This window comes from Cyprinodon variegatus, unplaced genomic scaffold, assembly GCF_000732505.1.
Source record: "Cyprinodon variegatus isolate N-32 unplaced genomic scaffold, C_variegatus-1.0 Scaffold458, whole genome shotgun sequence".
Classification (NCBI taxonomy): domain Eukaryota; kingdom Metazoa; phylum Chordata; class Actinopteri; order Cyprinodontiformes; family Cyprinodontidae; genus Cyprinodon; species Cyprinodon variegatus.
In genome coordinates this window covers 360634-378817 of record NW_015150911.1, presented here as the reverse complement: position 1 = coordinate 378817, position 18184 = coordinate 360634, and the positions used below count along the sequence as shown (strand labels likewise).

The 18184-nt window shown below is 38.9% G+C and overlaps 1 protein-coding gene across 5 annotated transcripts in view; it reads right to left on the bottom strand.

The window, feature by feature from the left end:
• Positions 1 to 18184, bottom strand: part of ehbp1 (EH domain binding protein 1) — a 183162-nt gene that overhangs the window by 112622 nt on the left and 52356 nt on the right. For 3 of the 5 annotated variants that reach the window (XM_015389429.1, XM_015389428.1, XM_015389431.1), the window contains exons 7-11: positions 17339 to 17478; positions 14817 to 14936; positions 13252 to 13389; positions 11722 to 11986; positions 7330 to 7576 (exon numbers count right to left, since the gene is read on the bottom strand). In XM_015389429.1, the coding sequence (XP_015244915.1) occupies positions 7330 to 7576; positions 11722 to 11986; positions 13252 to 13389; positions 14817 to 14936; positions 17339 to 17478 (910 nt within the window). The remainder of the gene's footprint in view (positions 1 to 7329; positions 7577 to 11721; positions 11987 to 13251; positions 13390 to 14816; positions 14937 to 17338; positions 17479 to 18184) is intronic. The other 2 variants (XM_015389430.1, XM_015389433.1) reach the window with 1 other exon arrangement.

Sequence of the window (18184 nt, the reverse complement as noted above, 5' to 3'; positions counted from 1 at the left end):
TAGATTTAGGGTAAGGCTCTGGGTTGGTAGGGGTTAGATTTAGGGTAAGGCTCTGGGTTGGTAAAGGTTAGGTTTAGGGTAAGGCTCTGGGTTAGTTCATAGAAATTAATACAAAATGCAAGGAAGTCAATGGAAACTTCAAAGGTGATGGTTAGCATATGGCTGTTAGCTTAGCTAGCCATTCTGTAACTTGAACAGTGAGCAGTATGCTTCTATTGGTGACTCCATTAATTGATCTTTTGAGGTGGAGGGTTTTTGGGTGCGTTACACTTTAGCCAATAACTTACCATCCATTTCATTTGATGATAGACAAAAAAAATCTTATTTCATTTTGTTATTCCAAAAATATAGTATGGTTTATATATTTCAAAACATGTGGTAACCATCTGATCCTCAGGAATCAGGTGTGATGACAAAAGGCTCAGGGGTATAATCAAAAGAAATCAGTGCCTCCTCATTCTCTGCAAATGAACACAACAGTATTTGCAAATATGTGACCTTTAAAAGCAGCACAGAAAGTGCTTTTATATCTGTTATACAAGCCATGAGAAGAGAAAGTGACGCACTTTTATTAAGTAGTGAAGGAAGGAGATTCTTTTAAAAGGGTACGTCAAAGTTATCTCAAGATGAAACTACTTTGGATTGAATAAAATGATAACGGGAAGAGCGACCACAGAGCGGGCACAGATCAGAAGACAACAGACGACTGTCCTCGTCTCTCGAGCCTCCTACTGGCCTCATCCCTCAGTCGTCACGGTAACCTTAGAAACACCTCCTGGAACGTATACGGTCCTCTCCTTCTGCGAACCTTAGCAAAAGCTAATTAAGAAATACCCCAGCCTTCTGCGAACTCAATTAAATAATGTTAATTTACTTTAATTTCAATTTGGAGGCCGGCTGAACTGGAGGAGTCTGGGAAAGAGAGGGAAGCTCTGGCCTCTGCCACCCCCCATCAGAGGAGCTCCCGCAACCCACAAAACTCTCATTTCTACCCTTTGATTAACATTATTAATTAAAGAAGCCCTAGAACCAAAAAAATATTCCTGCTATTGGTTGAAATGTTCCTTTCTTAGAAAGTCAAACTGTGCAGTAAAATAAACTTGATTGTATATGCTATGGGTAATAGGAAATTATAACAGTTAACTGAAACTAGGGACAATGCAATATGCTATCTATAATTTTTTTCACACAAGCAACTCTCAAACTACAAATATCCAACTCTTTCTTAGGTTTTATAAGTGAATATAGATATAACAGTGAGAACTTTTTGTGAGAGCTTTAGTTACTCATATGCCAACTTTCAACTTTTCTCTATATGAAAATAAGAAATAATTCATGAAGCAGAAACCTGATAAAAATCCAAAGATAAGAGCATCTAAGTGTAGAGCGGTCTGACTACAGAATAGAGACGGAGATAAAACAAAAGGGGGGTGGAGAGGATAACTGAATTACCAGGAGGGGGGAAATCAGCTCCGCGGAGAAGAGATGGACTGAATCCGACCAGACAGAGCTCCCAGCCCGACCAACAGGAACTCCCTGCGTTCATTTACATTAATCCCACAGACGTTTTCATCCCTCCAGCTCCTTCACAAATCCTAAACTTGACACGTTTGAGGATCCGTATCGCTCAGACAGGACAGCGGACAGGCAGGCTGGCATGAAGACGTGAACTGGCTACTGACAGCCTCAAGTATCACTTTGTTACAACTTAGAGATCAATCTTAGATGAACAGCATGTAAAAGTGGCCTCCTGTAGGCCATCTTTTTAGATATTTGATGCTGCTTTGGTTAGGTGTAAAGCTTGTCAGTTTTACTATGCAACTTCACAGAAGCATCTTCTTCTGGGACTGAATTTGTGTCACATTAGCGAACATCCAGTTTTGCCAGCTGTTCTCAGAATTTAATACATACATCTGATTTACGTATAGATTGCCTGATTCGGCTCACGTCAAATGTCCTTTAAGCAAGGCGATTTTTCACAGACTGGCAGTAGAGTGGCGTGCTCTAATGCAATGACAAGGAGGATGGAGCCTCTTAGACAAAGGTAATGAAACATCTGTTCGAGAGAGACGGGAGAGGAGAAGTCCAACAGAGGTCGTCCACAGCGTTACGCTTACGGGGGAGAAGAACGAGCCATAAGTGACCAGCTTTGAACTTCCCCATAACTTTGTTTGTTAACCAGTTCCCTTTAAAAAGAAAAACTCTAAGGCTTTCAGACACAAACTTGTTTTAAACTGAGATTAAAATACCCAGAGTTGATCTCCATTTACTAAGAGGGTTTCTTTGCTAGACAAAACTTTATCTTTCAAGTCAAATTAAGGTTTCTACCAAAATTTAAAAAAAGTCTCACTAGGCTAACAGACAATCAGGTGCACAGACTACCTTAAAAGTAGATGTGCGGCGTTAATTTAGTACCACATATGCGTACTCTGTGTCATGTAATAAAGTGCACAGTGAAAAAAAGTCTTTACATGGAACAATTTTATCCATGATACCAAAGTGAGGAATTTAGGAAATTAGTACGTTTGACTATCAGGCCTTACATCTCTTCAGACAGTGGGCGGGGGAATCCATGTCTCTCAAAGATTGAACACTAAAGATATGTGGATGCTAAGCAGACGTTTACCCCTCCTAAACCGGCGGCGGTTGTCTCTAGTCTCGCACTCAGATGTGTGATGTTTCTCTTGTTGACTTCCAAGCTTGCACACTAATGCTCTTTTGCATAAAATACCCAATACTGCGCTCTGTTTTAGTAACCCTGGGAATTCTTATACCTTCAGCTCAGATACCATGAGGTAAACACGGGCTACACATATTTTTTCTGCGTACAGCTTTGTACCATACCTCGAGGCTTGAAAGAAGAAAAACCCATTTCTGATGGAGAGGACAGATATTGTCGTTTTTTACCTACTGCTCCTTTAAATATAATTATAACTTTTCTTTGGGAAAAAAATAGATATAGTGTTAATATTCTGATCATTATTTGCTCTATTGAAAAGATCTCTGTCAAGATCTTCAATTCACAGCATGATAAAACAAAAGATGGTGGAAACCATGTTTAATTTCTGCCAATCAAGTCAGCATGTACAAGTAGGTCTATGGAGGCAGTGAGATTTCCAAGAAGAAAACCTACTTCACTCATTGCTCTTCAAGGCGCTGAGGTAGGTAGGAAAATATAGCTGGTGTTGTGAGACAGCAACAGTAAAGCTAAGCTAGTCAAAAAAAAAAAAACAAAGAAAAGAGAAAAGCCAATACATCAGGTCTCTAGTTGCTTTTTTTAAAGTGGCTAGAAGGGTCCACAATGTCCCTAAATATAACAAAAAGGTTGCTAATTTTATAACATTGGACTGTTGTCAGCAGTTTTCCTTTAGTAATGATAGGACCATGGCACACTGTAGCCACAAGTAGCTTCATCCTCTAATTAGCTTCGAAGAAAGGCAAAGCCAGGAGCCAGCAATGCTGGTTTTTCAAATTAAAATACATTGTTATTATTTATGATATTTAAATTAATTTTGAACTCTGATAATGCTAAGAATAGGTACACAAATTTACAGTTCTATTATTGGTTCTAATGTATCTTTTTTAGGGCTGAAACAATTATTCGAATTAATCGTGTTTAATCGACATTGAAATAATCATGAACAAAATTAATATTTAGTAAAACTAAAACATGCTTTTAGCTGAAAGAGCAACCCACCTTGAACAGCAATTATACCAAAATTGTGAGAGAAAAAAATATGTAAACATTTTGCATTTAAGATAAAAAAAATCTCTTTCGTCTGTCAATATGCTCTATCCAGAACTCCTCAAGGGGAAAATTTCAGTTTCACCTGGTTTAATTTAGTAAAAAGTCTTCAATCCGATTATTAATCGAAAAAAATAATTGACAGATTAATCAATTTGGAAAATAATCATAAGGTGAGTTCATTCTGAAGGTGTAGCAGGTTTAATTTTGCCGTGTCAGTGCATCACAATTAGTTACGTGTAGTCCCTAAAAACACACCTATTCTCCATCGCTTTTAATCAGGTCTAAGTGGACATCTGGCAAAATATATTTTAACTTATTTTATTCTATTTTATTGCATTGTGTTTATGTATTTTAGCTTTTAAGTTTTTACCTTATTTCCTGTAACTGTGATATCTGTACAGCACTTTGGTCAACCCCGGTTGTTTTAAATGTGCTTTATAAATAAAGTTTGAGTTGAGTTGAACCCTGTAATGGACATGTGTCCAGACAAACTCCACAGGGACGCTTGTAAACATTTAAGTGGGGATTGCAGCTTAAAATTCTAGGGTAAAAAATTCTATTCCCTTTCTGAGATGCCACCAAGTGTTCACCAAAAACCAACGAATCATGAACCTCCATCCACATCTTAAACACACTGAACTCTATGAGAATATGTTCGCCGATCTGAGCCTGAGGCAGACGAGATACCTTAAAAAAAAAAACAGGAAACATGCACCCAGACATACATTTATATCCTGCTCACGTTTAAAATGGAACATTTCTTCCTGGCCTCTCATAGTGGGAATGTCTCCTCTTAATCCTTTCTGACTTCATACTTTCAAAGGTCATCTCTCAGCCCATGTGCAGGCTGTGCCATGTGTATATCACTGCTGCTTGGTGTGAATAAGAATGGAAAAGCTATTCACATCTGCTTTACGTGTCAACAAACCCAGTAGGCCTATCCCTGCTTACTGTGAACATCATATCCCTCTGTGAGCAATGAAGCGGCCATCTTCTTCCCTTTCCTCTGCTCTTCACCATCTTCCACATATCTTTTTCTTGAATGCACATCCCCACATTTCTTTCTCTGTATCCCTCCACTCCTCCCTCTCCTGAAAGCTCCAGAGTCCGGGGCATCTCTTGGCGAAGTGTGGCCCACCACAGGCCACTGGCTCTGGGTAATTAAAGTGGTTTAGGGCCCCTCACCCATGGTCACAGGCAACTGCAGCCGGGTGATAAAGGCGCTGTGCCATAATTACATGGACAGCCAGCATCACCGCTCAGCTACACTAAAACAGTCAACTAGCCAACTGCACAGGGAGGAGCGCCACATGTGTAAGTAACTGTATGTGCTTGTGTGAGTGTGTGCAAAGGGGGTCAACACCCCCTTGTGATCGCTCTGCTGTAGTTAAGCCCCCGGTGTTTAAATCGGCAAAAAGGTTCATTGAGCCCCTACACACTCACACACACACAGCTTCTAACCTGCACTCCCTTCCACACCCACAGCCAATCATTCCCCGCCAGTGGTGTGACTCCGGCCGTAGGTGTGTGACCATCAGCCATTTAATTAGAGCCAGCCGTGATTTACCTAATTTTAATAAATAAATAAACATGCACAAAAAAATCCCCACCAATGAACAAAAAATACAAATACGACGGAAAAGCTGGTGAGTTGTGTGAACATAAATATGTGATTTAGCCTGTGGAAAAAATGTGTGGAATAAATAATTATCAAAACTCACAAATGATTTCAATGAGAAAAAAAAAAAACTACAAAGATGCCTATTTGATCTAAGATCAGAAGTGCTCTTCTGACACAAAACCGTCCCCTAAACCCACCTACTTAAAAAAACTGCTTAACCAGGTGGTCAAGTGATACAGTAAAAAAACAGTAAGGCTATTATTCTGGGTCTGCATAGAAAGACTCAACTTTTTTCTTTCAACTCACAGTAAAGTAAGACTGAACGGTACTAAAGGTACAAAACGGCTTTTTTGTCCATTTCAATTGGAGTAAAAACTGTTTAGTAAACTAAATTTTGCAGCTTAAAGCGGCTGCATTTTGGGAGTAGTTCTGCTAGCTTGATCTTTTTCTAAAAGAATATTTGGATATTTCTTATGCTTGACCAAAGAAACCATAACATGTTGTTATTTATACCTATAAGGAGCTCATTAAGAGCTCCAAAATAAATAACATTTTAATACTTCCGCAAGTACAACCTGCATTGAAAAGCAGGCGGTGAGGATGCAGAACAGGAGCAAGAAGAGAGACGATGTGGAAATTCCAGCCATCTCTCCTGTCAATCATTTTAGGCAATGTGAGATCTTTAAGAAACAAGTTAGAAATCCAGGCCGTAGCAATGACACAGCCAGAATAGCAGCAATGCAGCATTAGGTGTTTTACTGAAACAAAAACCTGACTGGTGTGTGTCTGCCAGGCTTTTTTACCATTGAGCAGACAGAGATTTATAGTAGAAAGAAAAAAGTCAAACAAGTCCAACACCAGATCCGCAACTGAGTGAATCTGAACTCCTCTTCAAGGTATGATGGAGGATTTTGGTGAAGAACCGCCTTCTCCAATTAAATTTAAAAAATGCACATGCACAACCCTGTATCCGCATCACAGAGGGAAGGCCTATTAAACGCGTGCGAGAGCATGCATGAGCCCATTTCTCCTTGTGCAACCTGTGTGAAAGTTGCTAAATCCCTCAACAACTATATAGAGTGGGGGTTATATAGTGGAATTTATAGCGAACTCAGTTAACTTACCGTTCGGACAGATGATCATTGCTTTTCGCTCCCCGTTGGTCACATAAATTCTGCTTCACTGCACAGTGCCTGCGCCATCTTTGTTATTAGTCGCCGGCCCGGCGACAGCGGTCCTAATTAATGTGTAAAAAAATGTGTTTATACTGTCGCTACCCGACAGCTGGCCGCTTCAATGACTGTCTGAAACCATAGCTCACCACACATATGCGCCTGAAAGTGCGCAACTCAATGGACCGGAGACCACGTAGGACAGCCTTACGTACACATATCACCGGAATGATTGACAGTTAGGAGGACCACTTATTTAGATGATCCACCTGGAAATAAAAGATTGTTCTCTATACCTTTAAGCATGAGAGCTAAGAAAGCTAGAAGTTGCTGCTGGCCAATAAAACAGGCCTGACACTTACCAGATCAGACTTTTTGCACAGTGTAGGAGAACATATAAGGAGGTCCTAATTAATGAGTAAAACAATGTGTTTATACTGCTAATTTAAGCCTGTATGGAAATGAAGCTCTTATGTGTCTGCAGATGAACTCATGTATACACATCCGTGTGTAAAGATTTATAAATGTGCATTTATGTATGTACTGGGTCACTATTTTGAGAAAGGATTTGAATGTAAACTTAAGACAGGATCTGTTTTCATTTTAAAGATTTTTTTTTGTTTTGTTTTAATCACATTAGGTTTTTTTCCCCATTACATTCATTTACTAGACATCTTTTAAATGTTTAAAACAGAGAAGAGAAAGAATCTTAATTTTTTTACTTTTGTTGATGTTTAAGGCATCTGAACCAACTCAGGTTACTTGGAGCCCAGACTAAGAAAGCTCACCTTTGGGGAAGAGGAGGCCAGCTCTCTTCCTATCACTGCTGCCAGAGGGCTGGGTCCAACAGGCTGGGCTCTCTCCCCGTCCGGGCCAGAGCTGGGTTTGGAGGTCTGTGGAGCGGGGCCCGGGCCTGTGCTGGTACTCGGGGGCGGAGGGGCCTTCCTCTTCTGGTTACTGCCAACATCCGGAGAGGGGCTGCCCTCAAGTGGCCGCGCTGGGCTCGATGTTCTTGGCTCGTAAAACGGATTGGATCTGAAAGTGTGTTTGAAACAATTACAATTGTTCTGTTTCAATTTCCTCACACTGATCTGCAAAACCAAAAACTGTGAAAATAAAACATCTCAACAAACATTTACATCAAATACAGTATAAAGTTTGTGACTCAATCACCAAATGAACATTTTTAAGATATATGATTTAATTTCTCTAATAAAAATCGAAAAAGAAAAAACGATTACATGACTTCCACTTGATTCAGGTACTCCCTCAAAATGACCCTTCTGTGTTCAATTTAAACTTTGGATAATTACATCTGCTTCATGGTCTCAGATGTTTGTTTCTCACTAAATAATCAGCATCACAAAGAACAAGAGACACAGCCTCTACATCAGGAATGATGTCCTGTGCAGGTTTAGAGCAGAGTTATGACATATAACAATTACTGAAGCTTAGAAGCATGTTAAAAGCATCATATGCAAACAGAAACCTTCAAACCTCCATAGATATGCTCATCCATCCAAACTTACAGTCAGGGAGAAAAGACCATCAAAGGAAAGTCTAAAACTCTTGGTAACCCTGCAGCTCATTTTAGACACACAGATAAATTAGTTAACTATTTAGTAGGTCAGCTCTGTGTGTGATACCAAGTGTGTATAAGTTTTACACCAAATAGCTTTTAAAATCAGGCTAAAGTGGCCTAATAAAAGTCTAGGCAAAGAACCTGAAGGAATGAATTCCTCAGCCACCATTAGATGTGAGCGATTTTGCAAAGAACTGGAAATATTTTTACATTTTGATGTGGAAAGCTTCTAGTCAGATATGATAGTAGCAAAAGGTGAGTAGTTTTGTAGAGTACAGGGGCTAAACTGTATGCATAAACCAAGATTTTTGCTCAGCAAATATTATGACAGTAATTTATAATATCCACCCTGCAAATGTATTTAATAAAATCTGTCATAAACACCATAGAATTTTAAAAATGTAAGAAGCTAAAGGAGTATCTTAAGTTTTTTGCAAGATGCTTCTGACAAACACTTTAATACAGTAACTCTTTAAAAAGGTGAAAATGTTACTAAAAGGTTCAGGAGGTAGTAAACGTCTCCATATAAGTGCAAAATAGGATACCTATTCGGCAAAACATCATGGACATTGTCAATTAAACAATTAGGATAAATGAAGAAATAATAATTTTATTCATAATACAGCAGACAAAACAGTTAAAAATGCTAATTAAAAGTCTAGAAAATTAATAAGAATAAAAAATATATTTATCTATATGTTACTACAGAGATGTTTTATTGGTGGACAATGAAGAGCACACACTGGTGGAAAGTGAATAGAAGCAGCAGGTGCACTGAGGTCAGGACTGTGACCTCATATCCTTACGACCCAGGGTGGACTACTGACAGACGGGCAACAACGGGAGAACAAACACACATGCAGAAGCATGCAACGAAACACACACCAGGATGTTAGCAATATGCCGGGATGCTCGTGGCACTGAAAGCAAGGGCACCGCCTCAAGACATTCACTCATCATGTCATTTGTAGTCCTAAACATACAAGAGCACTGGATAGGGAAGGTGGGGGGTCACAGTCGGAAACTGACTGACCAGGCATGTCTTGAAGAAACACGGTCATTTAAAGCTACTCTGTGTCAATAAAGAAAAAAAAAGAGAAGGAGACGATAAACTGTGAGAAGTATAAACAAGTGAGGGAATGTAAAGAACAGCAGTCAGGCCTATCGCCCAGCTTTAACCAGCCAGTGCAAACTAAAAGACAAGTCAAAGAGCTTCAGTCAAAACAATGTGTGCCCTCCTGAACTCTCTATTCTGTCGAAAAAGGCTCTTGATGTAGAAGCAATAGAAAAAGGGACTCTGCAGTCAATAAACTGTCTGTATTTTGACAGCTGAGAGGAGCTAAAAAAAAAAAAAAAAAACGGCTAACAGCTTTCTGTCTGACAGCTTTGCTTTACAGCCGCAACAGAAAGGTTCACATTTACAGTTCAAGCACGGACACTCTTCAGGAAAGGTCATGGACTATCTTTAAAACATCTCGTTGAGCAGAAATACAGAATGATCCCAGTGGAAAGAAATTTGTTTAAAGTCTTGAAAAACAGCTGAGGAGCCATCAGATATCCTCATACCTTTGGCCATGCTTGTTGTCAGGCGTAGGCCACTCCCAAGTGTCCGGCTGCATTCAGTCTTTAACACTTAAAAATGTAACTCTTTAGAAAAACCTTCCTTCTATTCAGCTGTATGTAACACAGATTAAAGCAGTGTGCCCCTCCCCCACATACTGCTGTGCCTAGCCTGTCGGCAAGCTAAAATAAAAAGTTGCTTCTACACATATGTCATGCTTACAAGATTAAAATGGCTGTTTAGAAATATTTTCAGTCACAAGAATGTTGGATTGTTGTGGCGCTAAGGCTGAAAGAGTTCCCCTCAGCGCTCTTATGGTAATGCTGTTTTACAACTTCAGTTAGCAAGCTAACGGGTGAGTGGTTTGTATAAAACTGTGGCCGAGCAGCTTATACTTGATATTCAATAAAGAGCAGAATCATTTAGATTTTAGTCACTTTCTAATTAAAATGTAGCATAGTTAGCAGGTCCTTATTTAACTCCAACATTACAGACAATATTAGATTAAAAATAATACTTTTTAATGTTCATACTCATTTTCTGACGCTTAAAGCTATAGTGCATGTTGGATTGATTGTATAATCTCAATATTTTTGTCACCAGTAACGTCTCATTCTTTACAAAAATGTATAAAGCTTCTTTAACTGCTATCTGTGCCTTTCCTGATAAATCAAGTCTGTTAGCCTAGTGTATATATATCAGCATAATCACCATATACTGCGACATTTTTCCTGCTATCGAAATTAAATGTACAGATAAAAAAGCAACTTCTGTACATGTTCATCGGATGACATTAAGCGTTCAGTTATTTTGGCATCCTTGTTGTTTGGGGTTTCCGTCAGTTCACGTCCTACACTGTGACTGTCTCAACTACAGATATGGCGCTACGCCACACAGCCAAAGGGCTCCACAGCACTATATGCCATACTGGTGGTGCAGAGGTAGCCCATTTTCCCTCAGTTTAGGTAAAAACATTTTGCTTAAAAAAATCGATACTAGGAACTAAAAGATCAATATTATATCAGGCAGCCAAGAATCTCAATATATTTCCAAAACGATATATATATATATATATATATAATTCCATTGGGAGTAGGAAAGGTGGAAGATGATGATACTGAACTTTAATAGAGTTAAACCAGGGGTGTCTGAATCCAGACCCTCAGGAACTACGTCTTCCATATTCAGATTTTTCTCTGCTTTAATAAACCTGATTTGTATTGATGGCTGATTAAAAGGATTTTGCTGAACAGTGATTACCTGAATCGGGTGTTTTGAATCAGGGAAACGTTTAAAACATGGAGGACTTTAAGCCGGCCCTTAAGGACCAACTTTGTACACCCCTGATGTAAACAAACAGCGGAACTGTTGAAAAGATAAGTCCTAATGCTGCGTTAGACAGAATTATCTTATTTTAAGGGTAAAAACACCCATTCCATTTGTAGATCATCTTATTTATTGACTCAAATTGAGGGTAAATACATTATTTCAAGAATGTTTTACTCATTTCGTCTTTGCCGTGTTAATTTAATTGATACAGAAAGTAAAGACGACAGATCAACTGCAGGGAGGGAGGTGAAATGAAATAAGCAGCACCTCAGGAAGAGGTAAAGGCGAATGGCTAAGAGTGAGAGTATAATGCAAGATGTTGATAGGTGGGATGGAGGCTAGGGGAGAATAAAATAGGGAGACAAGGTTGAAGAATGCAAGACACAACAGAGGCCTTGTTCCCGTTGAAAGAGCAGCTTCGTCACTTTACCCTTGGGAGGGGGGGGCTACAAATACGCCTCTAAAAGGGGGATCCTTACAGGGCTTGGCATGCCACTGGTAACCAAGTTAGCAATCTAAGAGCCTCACCCAAGGGAACAAACACACTCCTCTTATTTCAACAAAAACTATGTCAAACAAACCCCCAACCTTTGTCACATTATGACTTTCTGATTTAGAATTTTTAATAATAAGGAAAAAGTCTAAAAAGAATTCTGCTGAGAAAGAATTTTGAGTTAAACAATCATTATGATAATGAATAAGTCTTACTCATCAAGCTCTTCTTCCTCATTGTGAGAGGTGTCAGCATACAGGTACTTGCTCATGTCGACAGGCCTAACGCCTTTCTTCTGCTTGGGTCTGGGGGGTTCGGGGTCTGGTTGGAGCTGCAGGTCCTGGTCGGCCTCATCGAAGGGGTTCAAGGGAGATGAACGGGTCTCCGCTCCATCGGGATCATTGAACGGGTTTGAGTCGTCGGGGTCGTGGAAGGACTCCTCATCGAGTCGCTGTCTTTGAGCCGGCTGGGAGAGGGGCTCTGTTTGATAAGGACGAGAGAACCGGTTGCTTTAACGACACGTCTTCCACTAGACGTGACAGGAGCTTTGTTAGCAAGTGCAGAGCCAGACAGCAGAGAGAAACAAAACAAATCTGACTGCAGTCTGTCTGGGGAACTAGCTAAGCATTACATACTCTGCTGCCCACTTCATCACTCAGTGTGTTTTAGCTCACCACATTTATTCTGCCTTCTCTTTAGAAATTCACTCACAGACCTGATTTTTATTACGTAGAAATCAATATCTTAAAAGGTCTCACATGATAATAATAATAATTAACAAAAATAAAACCTTTGACAAAGGCTTTAAAAGTTACCACTAAGGAGCACATTAAAAGCAATGACTCTGATGATGTGTTATAGTGTTTCTGTTAAACAACACTGAGCCAACACATCTGGCTATCAGGTTTTCAGACAATATTTGGTTAAGCTGTCTGAATCAAAGCCTTTTGTGGCGCTATAGAACCGCTACGTCCTTTCCAACCCTTTTAGGTGCACGGCTTACCAACCAAAGGATGCTTTCTAGCAAGTTGCTGGTCAGAAACCCCAAAAGCTGACCCATTTCTGCTGAATGATTGCAGCTTATGTTAAGGATAAGACATGCAGGTGACACTAAAGTCTTTTTAAGGAGATTTTAGCCTTAAGGGAAGTAATGCTAAATGCTAATCCAAGGTGCTAATGGCAATTTCACCGTTTAACACCAAGTGTATCATTTGATTCATGAGTTTTTGAGACATCTATATCAATGGTGTGATGTTGATGTTCTTGAAAAACATGACTTATACAATCAGTCACATGTAGTGAACAGAAAATCAATGATAAATTCCACAAATATATGTAATGTATCATAAATGATACAAATAACTAATTCCATTAATTCAGATTTCCAGGGGTCAGATTTTTCAATAACTCTAGTTTCAAAACATTTACATTTTCTGGCAATTATTTCATGGTTTAAGCTTTATTCAAATGTCAACACTGTTCTAATTTTGTCTGATTTTAAATATAAATATAACCCTGCAAAGGTATACTTCAACTATGAGAGAGAAAACGATGAGAAACAAAATCGTGTAAATCACATTGTAGAATTTGTAAATAATTTATTTGCAAATTATGGTGGAAAATAAGTGTTTGGTCACCTACGAATCAGCAAGATTCTGTGATTGGTCTTTCCAAAAAACATCCAACTTCACAATGACCATTCAGTGAAGTAAAGTAAAACAGATGCTCTAGTAGTCTGCACTCACCCTCCTCATCCGGATCGCCAAACGGGTTGAGGTGGAAGGACTGAAGGTCAGTGTTGGGCTCATCGAAGGGATTGGTAGTCATGGCAGGAGCAGCGTCCTGATCCTCATCTTCCAGGAAGTTCAGCTTGTTGATCAGTTCTGTTGTTTTCCAAGAGAAAGACGAATAAATAACCAATAAACACTGAAGTCAAAGAGCCTGCCAACACAGCTTTCTCAAAACTCAAGAAACAGACATCCACAAACCAAGGTGTCCAAAACCTGCACTTGGAGTGAACCAGAAGCAAAAAGTTCAGCCCTTTTTGTTTTGATGTTGTTTTAGGAGAACGCCGTCTAAACTTCTTCTTGCAGCTCCCTTACTTGTCGGGGCGTCTAATGCAGTGGCGTTCTGGGAAAAGTTATGCAGTATGGAGGGGTTCTGTGGGAGACTGGAGACGGCATGGGGTTGCTATGGAGATCCTAACTGGAGATCTCAAAGGCTTGACTACTTTGTCTTAATCATGCTCATTGTAGCTCGTTCCCAGGCGGCAGGGGTGTGGGCCAGTTTGAAAAGATCCTAAATGTGTCTGAAGTAGACGCCAAGAAACGCTACATGGGAGCTTTGAGAAGATCTGAATGCGGAAATAAAGTCCTGTGAGTAACCTTTATGTCTCCTGGCCTATATGTTGTGATGTGAAGTGAAGTGGAGGCAGCCAATATGCCATGCAGCAGTAAGTTGTGTCAAACCTACATGGCTGCCATTTTCAGCTGCTTTTTGATTGTTTACCATAGAGAGATGTTTTCCATGAGGTGCTAGGAAGGAGCCCAAAGATTAAGGAGAGAGATTTTCTTAGTTCTAATTAAAAAAATTAGGCCAATACTGCTCCGTTTTTTAGACTGTTCCACACATACCAAGGAGAAAAGGGTTAATTAGGTATGTTGACTCTGGCTCAGGGTCAATCTGCTACCTGTTAATTTGCATTTCTCTGGGTATTAAGGCATCTTTAATCAATCTGAGTCTGATGAAACATCAAACCAATGATTGGATTATCAATCCACATATTTTCAGACTTAGACTGTAACAAAAATATCATAATTTTCTGTAAATTATCTTTTGAAAAAGATTGTAAAATGTTCAAATGGCAGAGAAGAAACCGATGCTAAGTGCTCCAAAACTGGAACGAGCCAAGAAAGATTTAAACCAACATTGGTTCACTTCCAAATGCAGTAAAGGAAAGGGTCACAAGGTATAAAAAAAAACAAAAAAACAGGAGGCACAAAGAAAGAAAACCAACTGATGTTTACGGATTTTTAAAACACCATGAAAAGGACAACAAATGAGGTAAAATAAATTTTATTATCACACGACCACAATACGACCACGATACCAATGACAACCAGGATAAAGGGGAAAGGAACCAAACGGAACAGGAACCAATAAAGGTTGAATGCTGGAATATAACCAAATTTAATGGTGTATTAAAAAACTTAAGCCTTTTCTATAAAGAAATAAAAGATGTAATGGCTGGGTAGACGTCACATTAAGAACAGGGAGATGAGTTGGGGTGAAAGAAAGGTGGAAAAAAGACCTTGGGAAGAGGCAGCAGGCTTAGCTGTTGCTTTGCTTGCTCGCTTGGGAATACCAACACCATCATCATCATCATCATCCCCATGTAAGCAGCTGAGGGCATTCAACTGGTTTACTATCTCTGTAAACGAAAGGCCCAATACAGGAAGGGAGGAAGAAGAAAAGTGAACAATGCATAATGACAGTCTGTTATGCATGATATTCACCTGCAGCCAAACATACACAGATACATATAAACGCACATAAAAAAGAGGAAAAAAACAAAAGGCTTAAATTAAGTGGAAAAACATTAAATAACCATTGCACGCTTGAAAAAAATCGAAATCTAGATAAGTCATTTTTTCTTAAAATAAGTGCATTTGTACTTGGATTGAGGAGGTTAAAGAGACATCTTGCCAATGGAACAAGACAATTTACACTTAAAATAAGAAAATACAATTGCATTGTCTTATTTCAAGTGCATATTATTTAATTATCTTATTTTAAGAATAAAAATACTCATTCCATTGGCAAAGTATCTCATTTACCTACTCATATTAGGGGTAAATACACTTAATTTAAGAATGTTTTACTTATTTCTAGATCGTTTTTCCAGTGTAGAAGAGGGAAGGGAAACCAAGTTAATTTTTCTTAAAATAAGTGCTTTTTTCCTACATTTTTCCAATGGAATGAGAGCATTCCAAAACAAAAAAAACAATTGCAGTCTCTTATTTCAAATGCATAATATGTAATGATCTGATTTTAAGGGCACTCATTCCATTGGCAGATCATCTTATTTACCTAGTCAAATGATTATATTAAAAACATTATTTTAGGAAATGATTTCTGATTTTTAGACCATCCTTGCAGTGTATATTATTTGTGACCTTAATAGCAATATAAACCTATAAAATGTGTTTTAGTTATGAGCTTTTTGTAGCTTGATATGAAAGAGTAAATATCACAGATAGGTGGTGTTTCCAACCAACCAGAAGATGGCCAACAGATAATTTAACCAATGAGTAAGAGGCTGTTTTTGTTTACTGTCACATTAAAATAATCTCCTTTAAAATTTTACTTTTTCTCATTTCTATTAAACAAAGAGTTAGCTGCTTTATTTAATAACAACAAATTCAAATATTTCCCTTCTGCATAAAAACGACGACAGAGAGAGCCCGCCGTTCCCAGAGAACGCTCCAGTTAGCCTCGTGTTATTATTAATACTCCAGACGCTCGATGGCTTGTTCCCTAGGTAGGATTCAAGCAGGAATGTGAATGCATGGAGTTGTGGAAGCTTGGCTCAGCCTTTGATTCAGAGATGCGTGCTACTGGAGCGTTGCTGTAGGCACTCAATGCATATACATACAAATGAGAAGGGGAGCAAAACGGGGAGAAGAAAGGAAGAAGGCATGAAGCTTAACGTGAAGAGGAGCTGCTCTAAAAAGTTGGATTAAGCAAAGCAAGAAGCAGCGAGGCCTTGATGCTAGACCATAGCAGGAACCCTGAGCATTGTAAGTATGGAAGGATGGGAAACCTGCAACATAAACAAACCCTGAAGCTTGAACCCCCGCCCGATAAGATCCTGGTTTTACAGCCAGAAGTTTGAGGAAAGTAAAAAGGAGTCAATATATCAATAAATCTGGCAGTGGATACATCCTTTTTCAACATTACATTTTATTAGGGATGCAATTTAGATATAAGAAATCAAGTAAAAAAAAATATCCATCCATCCATCCATCCATCCATCCATCCATCCATCCATCCATCCATCCATCCAAATATATCTGCATGCATCAAATTATAGCTGAAACAATTAATCGGCTTGATCAAGAATAATTAATTACTGAAATAATTGTCAAATAATTTGGTTACTGGTTACAGTCTAACACATGTAATCAGCTAAAAGAGCAGCCCAATCAGAGCAGTAATTCTGCCAGAATTCTCTGTGAATATATGCTATCCATATATATTCAGTATAAAATCTACTTTAAAGGACCTTTTGCCACCCACCAATTAACCAATTAATGAAAATACAATCATTGACAGATTAATCAATTGGTAAAATAATGGTTAGTTGCAGCCCTAAAATCTAAAATCTAAAATCTTCAACATAAAGAGACTCCGGTTGTATCTGCTTCTGACCTATTTATCAGCTGATGGTTTAACATCAGCTGATAAATAGGTCAGTTATTGTTGGTCACTGTCGTTCTCCGTTTGTGGAATTTTGCACAATGAAATAATAGAAGTACATATGATATATGCTGGTATGGTATTAGTGAATATCGGTGTCAGTCATTGATTAAAGTTGTAATATCTTATCAGAAAATGTTTTAATTCATACAAGTGATTATGTAAATGATGACCAGAAAATAAACAAAAAGGAAAGATTTATTAAACATTAGGGACTGAGCGTTTTCACATTGTTAATCAAATATTTCAGTTGTTTAAGTTGGAATACCTGGAACAACTTAAAAGGACCCAAAAGAAAAAAATACATTTGCTGTTCTTTTCTGAGGAGTAAAAACCGCTCCTCTTGGTTTTTACCTGTGATCTTGGCGGCCTTCTCTTCCTGGTTAACCCTGTTCTCCTCATCCTCCTCGTTCTCCTCCTCAAAGTCATCCAGGTTGCCGATGTCAGCCTGTTTCATGCTCATCAGACTGGCCAGGCTCTGCATGTCCTCGTCACTGGGACAGAAAATCTCAGGATTACGAATGGTAAAAAAAGAGACACCAACCCCAAACAAGCATTAAAGCTCCATACTAGATTGACCGATACATCGACCACCGCCATTTTTTTCTTTTATCGTATTGGCCAATATGTGGAAACATTGATGGATTCAGTAGTGTATTCGGCAGCCATGCCTTGAGGTTAGTGCAGTGGATGTTGTTTGATTTGTTGATAGCAATAATGGCTCCAAAGTATTGGCCAAAATATCTGCCAAAGATATCAAGGATTGGTTAGACCAGGGGTGGGCAAACTTTTTGACTTGCGGGCCAGAATGGGTTCTAAAATTTGACAGAAGGGCCGGGCCAGGAGCATTTGGACAAGCAATGTCATTAATTAAACCTGGGGATTGAAATGTATAAAAAAACAGACAATTTTCACGACCATAAGGCGCACCGTACTAAAAGGTGCAGTCTCAGTTATGTGTGCCATTTCTGTATTTAACACACACATAAGGCGCACCGGACTATAGGGTTTTCTTATATACAGGTACATGTCCTCTACTACCTTTAGATACCTCTACTGCGTATTTAAAATTACAGCGGGAGCAAAACTGAGTATGATTGTGCTTTATTCATTTATTTATTACAAAGTATTAATCAAACCTACGTGCTGGCCTTGAGACAGACACGTTGCTGATGACACAGAGCGCTGTGATCACTCCTA